Consider the following 13,465-nt stretch of genomic DNA (forward strand, 5'->3'; position numbering starts at 1 on the left):
TTAAGAGGAATTTGATGAAGGGCTTTTGCCCGAAACATCGATTTTTCTGCTTCTCGGATGCTGCCCGACCTGCTTTTCCTATCCAGCAGCATACTCTCGACCTATTCAGGGATAGCCAGGCCTAAACACTGCTTGTAGCAAAGGCTGATAAAATATGAAAATGCAGTAATGGGTTTGAAAGGGTTGTTTGAATTTGGTCTATCTCATGATAGTAGAATAGACTACAAAACTGATGTTTTATGAATGAATGAATGAATGAAACTATGTTATAGTAAATAACAGGTTAGTAAAGGGTTATGAATGAGTGAACAGGAACCCAGTATTAATGAATATAGTGTTGAGTGAGTTAGTAAAGATTAGATTCCCAAGTGTGGAAACAGGCCCTTCGGCCCAACAAGTCCACACCGACCCTCTGAAGAATAACCCACCCAGATGCAACCAACACTCTGGGCAATTTAGCATGGCCAAGTCACCTGACCTGCACATCTTTGGATTGTGAGAGGAAACCGGAGCACCCAGCGGAAGCCCACGCAGACACGGGGAGAATGTGCAAATGCCACACAGACAGTCACCAGAGGCTGGAATCGAATCTGTATCCCTAGCACTGTGAGGCAGCAGTGCTAACCACTATGCCACTGGGGCCGCCCTTTTTAAAACCTTAACTCTCCCTTCCCTCATCCGGATTAGATTCGATCCCCTACAGTGTGGAAACAGGCCCTTTGACCCAACAAGATAACCTAAAAAAACAATATCGCACAGCATTTATACTGCAAAACTAAAATACTGTGGTTGCTGCAAGTCTGAAATTAAAAGAGAAGATATTGGAAGGAAAACAAACAATGCTGGAAATCACAGCGGGTCACGCTATGTTCATGGAGAGCGAGCACACTAATGTTTCAAGTCGAGATGACTCTTCACCTCGACTCAATATTAGTTTGCTCTCTTTCCATAGATGCTGCCTGACTTGCTGTGATTTCCGATGTTCATTGTTTTCAGTACCTGCAGATTCCAGTATCTGCAGTAATTTGCTCACAGATAATGGAAGGATATAGCCAGCTTAGTTAGCATCTGTGGAGAGGGAGAGTGACGCTGGACCTTGACTGACACCATTACTTTCATTAAGCCAAGATGGAATATAGAGAGTGTACATTTGGTCTTGTTATTATATGTGATGTAATGTTATGTAACTTTATTATTATTGATCATTGATTTCATGTTAGTGTCTGCCCCTTCTGGCTAAAGTTTACTTGCAACTATTCTAGACTTTCAGCTCTGGAAGAGTGTCCTTAAACATCTTCACCTCCTTTAAAATTTTCCTCAAAATCTCTCTTTGCCCAAGCCTTTGGTCACCTGTTCTGGTATTTCTTTTTTTTTTGTCAAATTGTGTCTGATTAAGCTTCCATCAGAGGTTATCAGATGTTCTGTTTCATTGAAGGTGCTATGTATAAATGCAATTTGGTGTTGTGTCAGAAATTCAAAATAAAAGTTTAAGTAGCAAAATGAATGATCACCACACTCTTATAATGACAATTTATGGATAACGGTTATTTTATTTAATTGTAGTACTCAATGTATTACACGTCTGTTCCTTCATAAGTCTTCACCAGTATAAAAAGAAAACAAAACTTGTGCTACATGGGCTTGCAAAACACAAAAGACTGCAATCTATTATCAGCCTCCTAGAGTGAAAATCCAAAAATAAGTTTCATTAAAAAAATTAAAAACAAAACTTTCTTTTTAATTCTGGACAGCAAAACAGTGCGTACTTTCATAAAGATGCATCTGTATTCAAAATCATTCACATACATACAGCAGTTTCACACACACTGCTTCCATACTGATTCCAGGTCACAGGCAGATGTTCACAGTGCAGCACAGACTGTGACTGACTCTTATAACAAGATGCTGATTAAAAAAGAATGCTGGATATGGTATTTGTTGTTAACACATTGGCTGTTTATTTGGTACTGGTTGATCGAAAACTTGGGCAATACTTGGAACTCTTAATTCCCTCTCATCTTTAGACTTGTAACTACTAACCAAAGCCGCTGATGTCAGATGTACATCATCATTAGCTCCAAACCAAAGAACAAATGATTCACAAAAGCTGTGTGTGTCATGCTCATCATTTGTAAAACATATGCCAAAGGCCTTCTGGCTCCTGTTTCTGGAGATCAGCCTGAAAACTAAAGAGCTGTGGATGGGGTTTCATCAACCACATCGCCTTCTAATTCTGGGCAGAGACCAGTAAGGAAAGGGGAAAAAAAGGAAGGAAACAATAGAGAAATAATAGAGAAAACTTACATCACAAGAGACAAAAATTTTAACACAAACATTGAAACCAGAAGCACAGAGATATCAGTAGGGAAAAACAGGAATGAGTAACAGTAGAAACAGCAATGAGAAAAAGTTCCAAGGAAGTTCCAACAAATAAAACAAACAAAAAAGTAACAAAATTGCAGACAAAAACAGTAATAGCAGTGAAAGAATAAATGAGAAAATTAAAATAAGAAAAAGGTTAAAAAACAAAAGGTTAGCTGTAAAGAATAAGTAAAATGAATAGGAGGAAGCTCAGAAAAGACTAATATCTGTTGATAATGTGACCACTTTAAAAGGTTATTATTAAGCGGTTACAGTTTAGCAAGTGTCAGTGTAAAATCTCAAATAAGTATTCATGATTACCATTAATGGACATTAAAAAGCTTCAAAGAGCACATTTGTAAGAGTCACGTGGCAGTTAATTCCTCACCCTTAAAAGGAAGTGGGCATGTACCTGCATGTCTCGATACAGTGCACATGGTGTTACACCAGCAACCTGTTTTCTAAGTCAACTGCAAACACCCTCAAAAATTACTCAGCACTATACTGCCAACATATTGTGCCAATATAAATACATCTCTCCAGGTTACTGAGCTATATTAGTAAAGTGGAATGGGTTTTGAGTCACATCCTGACTAGTGCATTACATGATCACCATTTAGTGAGAAAGTGGCTTACCCTTATGCTTGTTGAAAAAAAGCTCAGGAAGAAGTGCAAAAAAAATGCAAAATGCACACAGGATGTTCTAGAACCAGTTAACATTTGGTATGCACTCAAGTGATGACATTGTGTTTCTGCAGCAGTTAAACTCTTATTACATGATCATTTAGTCTATAGCACCTCTAATTCATGTCCTTTGGAATTTAGCATCCAGTCTGGAACAAAATAGCACAAATGCACTTGATAAAACAATTTCCTTTTTTCTCCTCCAACATGGAAAGCATCATATCCAAGCATGATACCTTAAGGGACCTGTGCTGCTGACCCCACAGCCCAGATAAGCTTAGTGAACACAAAAGTACCAAACAGCAGAGATCAGTGGTTTTCTATACAGCCTGCCTGTGGATAAGTCCCACATCATAACACCTTTTCACAAAATCAATATTAAATGCTACATAGTGAGCACTGGAGATGGAATGAGGATTTTGGGACTGGTAATATTACTTTTCCCTTAAAGAAAATAGCAGCATATTCAGGACCTGGAAGCAGTATGTGAATAACACAGTTTGACATTTACCGACAATGTAGAATTAGAGCAGTACCATTATAAACAATTGTATATTTCCACAGTCACAAAGCAGTCTTTAGTACATCAGGTTAATTCAGAAATGGTATTGGAGAAACATTTTCATTTCTTTGCTCATATTAAGTAACATGGAAAATAAATTAGAAAAACAGTGGGTTTTTGAATGATCAATAGCACAGCTGTCAGTATGTGAATCCTAAACTCTCAGGTCTCCAATAATGGAGAGACCTTGCCCTCAATCCTGAAGACCTACACTATTATGCCAACACCTTTCAAAAGCAGCCATTTTGATGGTTTCAATGATAAAGTTTTTTTTTATTAAAGTTTGAGTGTGTATAGCATTGTTTTACTGATAGGGTTTCTTAGTGCATCAAGACTGATATAGAACGTTCTGGAATACCTACTTCCTTCCAATTTCCAAGCTCTTCCAGGGATTTACAACTTTTGAAACAAAAGTCCTCCTCTCTTCCCTTGCCCCGTTAATTTTCTTTTCTGAAGGTGTCGATTCTCTCTAGGGTACAATTCTGTGGACCCTCTCACAGCTGAGCGCCTGCCCTTGGTTTTTAGATTAGATTAGATTAGATTACTTACAGTGTGGAAACAGGCCCTTCGGCCCAACAAGTCCACACCGCCCCATACCCCTACATCTACCCCTTACCTAACACTACGGGCAATTTAGTATGGCCAATTCACCTGACCTGCACATCTTTGGAGTGTGGGAGGAAACCGGAGCACCCGGAGGAAACCCACGCAGACACGGGGAGAATGTGCAAACTCCACACAGACAGTCGCCTGAGGCGGGAATTGAACCCGGGTCTCTGGCGCTGTGAGGCAGCAGTGCTAACCACTGGTTTTGGTGAGTTATTCACAAGGCATCACGATCAAAGCTGACCCTGTTACACTTGACACACATTCTCCTGAAGAGTGACTGGAGAAGGACAAGGAGCAGGAATGTTGGTAGATTTTCCTAAACTAGGCATGCTACAGATAATTTATAATACCCCACTTTTAAGTTCTCCAGGAATCAAATAGCTCTATGCAAGCCATGCATCCAAGCAGAGGTCTCCTGTACAGTCAAGTATAATACAGGACAAGAATCCACTCATCCTGAGGGGGATTACTTAATTTATTCCCACTTAGAAGCATAGTGGAAAATTGAAGTGGTGGCAGTGAAACAAAATACAGGACATGAAGTAGAACAGACAGGATTGATTTGGCTGCCCAGTACACATCTGATCAATACTGTTTAACAGGTAGCTGAAACGATCTAACTTGCAACGTCCAATTTCATTCCCAATGAACTGAATAACCCTGTAAAAACTTTTAGTGCACTGAAAGTAAGGAATGAGGCAGTTACCTGGTTAAAGACTACACATATCTAACACACATTCTTACTTTTCTCAAGCCCTTCTAATTTGACCTTTGGAAATGGCCAAACATCTCACACTCTTCTATTAACTAGTGGTAATAACCTTTGGAATAGACAACTGCCGAGAACCAAATTGTGAAAATGGTACTTATAATAAACTGGGTCAGAGATCTGAACTCGCACAGGAAGCAGTAATGCAATAGAAACCGAATGCTTATACTTTGTGTTATGTAGCTTTGATGTAAGGCTAAGTCTACATGAATGTATTATTACACAAAGGCATATAAACTAATGCAGAGATTAGTGGTCTAGCACCAGATACTGAAGATGGATGCCAGATTTTCCATATCTACAACTTATTTAAACTTCAAGACACTTAAAGATTCGCAGTATTACTTGTCACTTTTACGCCTGCAATTTGATGCACTCTCAGGCATTAGTTTACAGGCAAGTTAGACCCCGTAGGGAGAGCTCCTGACTTTGTCATGTTTTAAGGCAGGTGAGATCCAATTCATTCCCAACCAGAATTATAACTTAAACACATTTTGGCACATTAAAACAAAAAGGTCCAAGGTATTTGCAAAAACAGAAAGCACACAGAGTCAAGGTTAAACTTCATAATGAGATTATTAATATTTTCCAACATGTAGGAAATCAATGCAACATGGTTTATTTTCTGGTAAGCTACAAGCCTAATTTTGAACCACATATTCTGACCTATGTAACATCATTTTAAAGCTCTTGTGCCAATACAAGGTATGGGGAAAGAAATTCATTCTGTTAAAAGCAAATGCCCTTTGGTGCTTGTAGTGCCAGATTTTGCACCATCACTGCACCAGTCTATATAAAACTGTACAACATAAGTTATTAGTGTCAAAACAAATGTCAGTATGCACTCCTTCAAGAAATAACGTTCTTTTTCAGGAGGCCTAGTTAAATGCATAAAAATTATATTTTTAACTATCAAAGCTATGCTAACAAACTGTTATGTACACTGCAAACTTTCAGCAACACCACAGGGAAAAAACAGCCACCTTTCCCTCTTCATTGATAGTTAGATACACTCAAATCAAACAGAGAATCTGAATGATTTACTGAATAGATCTATGTTACATTTGGGGAAAAAAAAAAGTCCCATCCCCACCACCCTACCCACTCAAAAAAATAAAAGTTAGGAGTTAGAAATCTGTACAACCCAAGTTATATCACAAAATGAGGTTCAAAGCTGGATATCTGGGACAAATTGCCATGGTTCACTTGCAAGCGTGGTGAAAGCAAAGCCACAGAATTGCTGTGAGGGACAAAGTGTGGGAAAGATCTCAGCTCTTGTGAGTTTTTAAAAAATGACTTGTTAGTCAACCACAAACTTCACCCTTAAAGTGAATTTTTGAATAATGAATAAACCACCATAAAAAAACATTAGAACCTAATTAAAACATGGTGTGACAGTAATATAGGAAGTGCCTTTTATAGAATCACCACAGTGCAAATCAAACCCATTTGCCAGCTTACAAAGTTGAAGAAAGCTTTCAGTGGGGCAACCTTCAGGCTGAACAGCCGAGGCAGGGTCCCTTATTTGTCTGACTTGATAACAAGCACAATCCTCATGCCAAAGCCCTGCTCAGAATGGTAGTGAAGAGCCTGAATTAAGAAGTAAGGTTCTGAAAAAAAAATAGGTACCAAATCAAATAACCATAAAGCAATCATCTTCAGAAATCACGTGTTGAAGGCCCACTCCATACGTAGCCACTATTGAAGTTGTGGGGACTGGGGAGGTAAGAGGGGGACTGCAATGGCCATCTAGGCATTTAATAAACTTGTTCTCAAGATTCAGAATGTATTTACTGGGGGTGGGGGTGCAGGGGTTGGGTGGTGTGCACTAGGGTCATGAGGACCACAAAATTGGTTTGCTGTTACAATATTTAATTGCAGTCTGGTTTTTTTTTGGCTTATGTGGATGAGATATGGCCAAATTGTGGTTTACACTTCAATATGCAGACTTCACTTCTATCAAGAGCTGAAAAACAGGAAGCAATGGTTATAAGGAAACAGGGGAAATGGTTCATCTGAAATTACATCCATATGGCACCCTCCCCTTCCCACAGAAAAGAAAGTGCTGCATCATGCTCAGATAACCTTCTGATAAGGCTCATAAGGATATGCATGTTATTCCTTGCCTTAGATCATTGTTTTTAAGAAAAAATGCAAAGCTCTGACACTGCACGCAAGCAGCAGGCACCTCCAGTTCGAAATAGGTTCTTGGCACTGACTAGTTGCTGGCTCCTAGACCAGCTACAGGTTAAATATTTCTTGCTTAGCTGGGAAGGTTTAGTAAGCTGATTTCAAATGGCCAAAGATGCCAATTGGGAAGTATTTCACATGAGAGGACCACTGAGCAGCAAGCTGGAAAAACTTCACATCGTTCCATTCCACTCCATCAATTGTTACTGGAAGAGAAACAGAAGAAACAGTGAGCAGGATGGACAACAATGTCTGTATTTCCTGTTGGGAAGAAAAATAAACATTTAGATGAGAATCTATTTTGACATAATGTGTTATGATTAGATTAGATTAGATTCCCTACAGTGTGGAAACAGACCCTTCCGCCCAACAAGTCCACACCAACCCTCCGAAGAGCAACCCACCCAGACCCATTCCCCTGACTAACACACCTAACACTATGGGTAATTTAGCATGGCCAATTCACCTGACCTGCACATCTTTGGACTGTGGGAGGAAACCAGAGCACCCAGGGGAAACCCACGCAGACACGGGAGAATGTGTCAACTCCACACAGGCAGTTGCCCAAGGTGGGAATTGAATCCGGGTCCCTGGCGCTGTGAGGCAGCAGTGCTAACCACTGAGCCACCGTGCTGTCATATTATGGTCTGGAATTCAGTCTGAAAGCTTAGTGGAAGGAGCTTCAATAGTAACGTTTAAAAGATACATACTTGAAAAGGAACACACTGCATAGCTAGTGGGAAAGTGCAAGGGGATGGAAGTAAATAAAATGGCTTTTCAAAGAACCAGTACAAACCTTTGGCCCTGTGTGTCTAATTAATGAATCAATAAATAAGCACCACCAAACCAACCCATGCTGTTAGCTGCTGGAGAGGAAGTGACTCCTGTTTGTATCTTGTATCAACTATAGGAAGATCCCTGCATCAATTCACAGTGTTTTGAAGTGGGAGCAGATCCAAGGAAGTTTTCACCAACTATGCATTTTATATTAAAAGCCAAATTTCTAAGCAAGCAAAACTAAAACTGAAATACTCTAGTTTATTAGATAGGTCGCTAAAATAGTTAAATTATGCAAAAATTGCTCTCTCCCATCAAGAGGGCGTATGCACAGGACATGCACAGAATCTCTACAAGGCGGAGAGAGAAGAATAGGGTTCAGCAAAACATAACCGCGAAACTAACCATCATAGCTTCATGGTTGGAACTAAGATTCAGCTGTGGTCTGAAGTAGCATTCTCACTTCGCCCAAAAAAGTCCTGGATTTAAGCCCCATTCACAAATCTCAAAATAAAGCAAAATACAGTGGATACTGGAAATCTGAAGTAAAAATTGAAAGTGCTGAAAAAATGTAGGTGGTCTGGCAGCATCTGTGTTGTCAGAGAAACAGAGTTAATGTTTTGGGTCTGATATTCTAAAAGAAGGGGCCCTGTTTCTCTCTCCACATGTGCCAGATCTGCTGAGCTTAAAAGATTGGCTGACATTTGCATTGCAGTACTGAGGAAGTGCTGCACTGTTAAAAGTCACCTTTTGGATGTCATGTTTAACTGTGAACATAAAAGAACACAAGTCAGAGTTCCTCAACCAACAGTATTTAAAAAATGAAACTGTCTGGCCATTGTCATATGCTGTTTGTGTGATGTTACACTATGCCAATTGGCTTCTGCTTTTCTTACATTACAAAAGTGACTACCTTTAAAGTGCATCATTAGGTTTAATTTACTTGGAATGCCCCGAGTTTGTTAAAGGCACTACATAAATGTAAATGCTTCTTTAGGTTCTCTCTGAAACATCATAACTGTGTATTTCGCCACTGAACAACACTAAAAAATGCACTGTTGTGAGGTGTTCTGCTGCTGTGAATCTAATTTCTTTTTTCTTACCTCGCAGCATAGTCTGTTGCTGCTTTGCAGTACAGATCAATCGGCTGATGCCTTCAATCACTTGGCTCTTAGATTCCAATTCTTTGTCTTTTGCTTTCTTAGGCAAAAACATCACTATAAAGAAAGAATACAAACATACTTTTATAAATAACGAAACATTGATATTTGGAGGAACAGCTGCAAATCCAAAAGCATTTCTACTATCAATTAACATATAACAGATTGATTAGTATGCCAACAAAGACCACCTTTCCATAAGAAATAAAGGGGGCAGGCCAAATTAAACACTGGTCCATCTTAGCAGCTACAATAGCAATTAAAGTCAGCCTGGTCTGTGCAATACCTTACCCTTTTTGTTCTTCTCCTTTGTCACCACTGTCATAGACATTGTCGGCAGGGTTGTAACTTCTCCACCGCTTGGCAGTCTGCTGACCTGAAGGGAACGGAAGGTACACTTCAGTGTGTTCTTTGCTGTAGCATCCTTCTTCTCTGGATCCTTCTTCTTGTCAGCCAGCTGTTGTGCGATCCAGTAGTCAACCTGCAGTCCCATCAGTTCTCCACTGTGGCCAAGGCTCTGTGAACTGATGAGAGTCAAGTATCATGACATTACTGACTGCGAACAGTACACATCAGTGCTCAGAAAAATCTCATCATTTAACAACACTGGTCTTTTGGACTTGGCTGTCTATGTTGAATGAACAAACAAGACTATGTGATAACTGTGAATTTGCAACAAATTTAAGACATGGATTGACCCATGTGATTCAACACAGGATCAGCTCTGCTGAATGTGTTCAGCGGGGTCTAGGAGCTCTCTCATAGGGAAGGAGGAAATTAAAGAAATTAGAGGACAAGTAGATAACACTACTGTCACATGCCAGTGAGCTGTCATACAGCGAGGGGCAGGGGAAATAGTTACAAAAGGGAAGGTAAAACAGAATCCAGACTTTGTTTTTAACATAAGAATTTAAACTATGTAAAAACAAAGAATGTGAATGCTGGAGATCTACCTGCGACTCCACTTTCAAGGAGCTATGAACCCTCTCTCCAAGGTCTCTTTGTTTAGCAACACTTCCTCGGACCTTACCATTAAGTGTATAAGTCCTGCTAAGATTCGCTTTCCCAAAATGCAGCACCTCACATTTATCTGAATTAAACTCCATCTGCCACTTCTCAGCCCATTGGCCCAACTGGTCCAGAGCCTGTTGCAATCTGAGGTAATCCTCTTCGCTGTCCACTACACCTCCAATTTTGGTGTCATCTGCAAACTTACTAACTGTACCTCTAATGCTCGCATCCAAATCATTTATGTAAATGACAAAAAGTAGTGGACCCAGCACCGATCCTTGTGGCACTCCACTGGTCACAGGCCTCCAGTCTGAAAAACAACCATCCACCACCACCCTTTACTGGTTTCGTCTATACCCAATCTGGTTTGAGACTTCATCAAAAAAAAGTCTAATAAATTAGACAAATTTCCCTTTCATGAAGTCACGCTGACTTTGGATTAAATTATTATTTTCCCAAAGGTGGCATTATTACTTCCCTAATAATCGATACCAATACTTTTCCAAAAAACCATAATAAATGTCTGGCTAGTTGGCCTAGAGTTACCCACATTCTGCCTCCCTCCCTTTTTGAATTGGAGTGTCACAATGGCATTTTTCCAAATCCTCTGGTACTTCTTCAGAATCCAACAATTAACAACACCACAACCAATACATCCAATATCTCTGTAGGTACTGCTTTTAGGATGCTAGGATTCAAGGGGACATATATGCCTTTAGCCGCCTTAGCTTGTCTGATACTACTTCTTCAGTGATGGTGATGGTGATGGTTCTTAATTCCCCCCCTGGTATTCTTTAGTATTAATGGCACATTTGAAATATCCTCCCTGTAAAGATTGATACAAAATAATTATTTAACTCCTCTGCCATTTCCAAGATCCCCATAACTGTCTTTCCAGATTCATTTTCTAAAGAGCCTCAGTTCACTTTGACATAGTTTCTTTTTGTAAATTTAAAGAAGCTCTTACTGTCAGTTTTTATACTACTTGCTAATTTGCCCTCATACTTTATTTTCTCTGCCTCCTTTACTAGATTCTGAATTTACCTCCATCTTCAGGGATATTTGGCCTCCTTATATACTATTTTCTTTGAACTTAATACTCACCTTAACTTCCTTGGTTAGCCATGGTTGGTTTATCCCTCTCATAGAATCTTTCCTCCTTATTGGGATGTATTTTTGCTGAGAGTAATGAATTACCTCCTTAAATGAATGCCACTGCTTGCTTACTGTCATTCCTGCTAATCCATCCATCCAGGTCACTTTAGCCAAAGAATCATTTCATTGTAATTCCCTTCAAGTTAAATATAGTTGTTTCCAATTCAAGTTTCTCACTCTTAAACTGAATATTAAATTCTATAAGGTTATGATCACTACTTCCTAGGGGATCTTTTACTCTGAGGCCATTTATTTAACTTGCCTCAATATTGATACCCAGATCATAGACAACTCCATGGTTGGCAACATATTGCTCTAGAAATCTATTCCTAATGCATTCAATGAATTAGTCGTCATAGATACCCTTTCCCATTTTATTAACCCAATCAACAAGATTAAAGTCATCCATAATTATTTTTCTATTCTTTCTATATGCTCCTAATATTTGTTCATTTATAGTCTTTCCCACAGAGTGGCTACCTTTTGGGGGTTTCTCACCACTGTCACCAAAGTCTTCCTTCCTTTGCGGTTTTGGTTCTACCCCTACCAAAATGGACTGTATATCACCCCAGCCTAGATTGTCTCTCAACGTTTCATCCACTATTAACAGTGCTACCCTAACATCTTTTCCATCCCTGTAGGCTCTCTAAAAGGTCAAATATCCTTGAATGATAAGTTCTCAGTTTTGATCTCCTTGTTACCATGTTTCTGTAATGGTTTTGAGACCATAGTCATTTACCTCAATGTGCACCATCAATTTGTCCACTTTATTTCAAATTCTCCACACATGAAGATGCAAAGCTTTTAAGTTTGTTCTATTATCAAATTTCCCTGCATTTTTATGGTTCCTTAGAACAATATGACATTCACACCTTCTGCCCCTTCCTTTTGTTATTTTCTGGTGAACAATCAGCCCCATCACTAACCTGTAATCCTAACTTCTCCTTTATCCTTGCTTTTAGAATTTTCCATACAACTGAATACATCCTCACACTATTTCGTTTAAATCCCTATCCATAACCCTAGTTATGCAATTAATCAAGACTCTGGTCTCAGCATGATTCAGGTGGAGCCAGTCCCATCAGAACAGCACCCTCCTTCCCCAGTACTGGTGCCAATGTTCAAACAGAGGAAGAAATGGGACTTTTGGCAAATAATACATTTCATAGAGAGAGATGTACAGCATGGAAACAGACCCTTTGGTCCAACCTGTCCATGCCAACCAGATATCCTAATCTACTCTAGTCTCTTTTGCCACCACTTGGCACATATCCCTCCAAACCTTCCCATTCATATACCCATCGAACTGCATTTTAAACGTTGCAATTGTACCAGCCTCCATCACTTCCACTGACTGCTCATTCCATTCATCTACCATCCTCTGAGTGAACAAGTTGCCCCTTAAGTCTCTTTCATATCTTTCCCCTCTCACACTAAACCTTTGCCCTCTAGCTCTGGACTACCCCACCCCAAGGAAAAGACTTTGTCTATTTATCCTATCCATGCCCCTCATGATTTTGTAAACCTCGATAAGGCCACCCCTCAACCTCTGATGCTCCAGGGAAAACAGCCCCAGCCTATTCAACTCTCCCTATAGCTCAAATCCTCTAACCCTGGCAACATCCTTGTAAATCTTTTCTGAACCCTTTCAAGTTTCATAACATCCTTCTGATAGGAAGGAGACCAGAATTGAACGCAATATTCCAACAGTGGCCTAACCAATGTCCTGACCAGCCGCAACATGACCTCTCAATGCCTATACTCAAAACACTGAACAATAAAAGGAAAGCATACCAAACGCTGCCTTCATTATCTTATCCACCTGCCAATCTACTTTCAAGGAGCTATGAACCTGCACTTCAAAGTCTCTTTGGTCAGCAACACTCCCTCGGACCTGACCATTAAGTGCATAAGTCCTGCTAAAATTTGCTTTCCCAAAATGCAGCACCTCGCGTTTATCTAAATTAAACTCCATCAAGTGGAATAGAATTGAAGGTTTTGGGGTGTTTTTAAAACATGCGAGTCACACATACACGGGAGTGAGTTACACATTGGAATCTAATCGAATGGGTTCCGGGTGATTCATATAATCCCGATAGTGGAGAAACAAGCCCTTCAGTCCAACAAGACCACACTGACCCTCAGAAGAATAACCCATCCAGACTCATTTCCCCACATTTACCCTTG

The 13,465-nt window shown here is 39.8% G+C and overlaps 1 protein-coding gene across 4 annotated transcripts in view; it reads right to left on the reverse strand.

The window, feature by feature from the left end:
- Positions 1-1,529: 1,529 nt before the first annotated feature.
- pacs2 (phosphofurin acidic cluster sorting protein 2) overlaps positions 1,530-13,465 on the reverse strand; it is a 284,997-nt gene continuing 273,061 nt past the window's right edge. For all 4 annotated transcript variants that reach the window (XM_072569264.1, XM_072569263.1, XM_072569262.1 and 1 more), the window contains 3 exons: positions 9,404-9,636; positions 9,056-9,169; positions 1,530-7,381 (listed from right to left, as the gene is read on the reverse strand). In XM_072569264.1, coding sequence (XP_072425365.1) covers positions 7,263-7,381; positions 9,056-9,169; positions 9,404-9,636 — 466 coding nt within the window. In that variant the 3' untranslated portion in view covers positions 1,530-7,262. The remainder of the gene's footprint in view (positions 7,382-9,055; positions 9,170-9,403; positions 9,637-13,465) is intronic.

This window comes from Chiloscyllium punctatum, chromosome 4, assembly GCF_047496795.1.
Source record: "Chiloscyllium punctatum isolate Juve2018m chromosome 4, sChiPun1.3, whole genome shotgun sequence".
Classification (NCBI taxonomy): domain Eukaryota; kingdom Metazoa; phylum Chordata; class Chondrichthyes; order Orectolobiformes; family Hemiscylliidae; genus Chiloscyllium; species Chiloscyllium punctatum.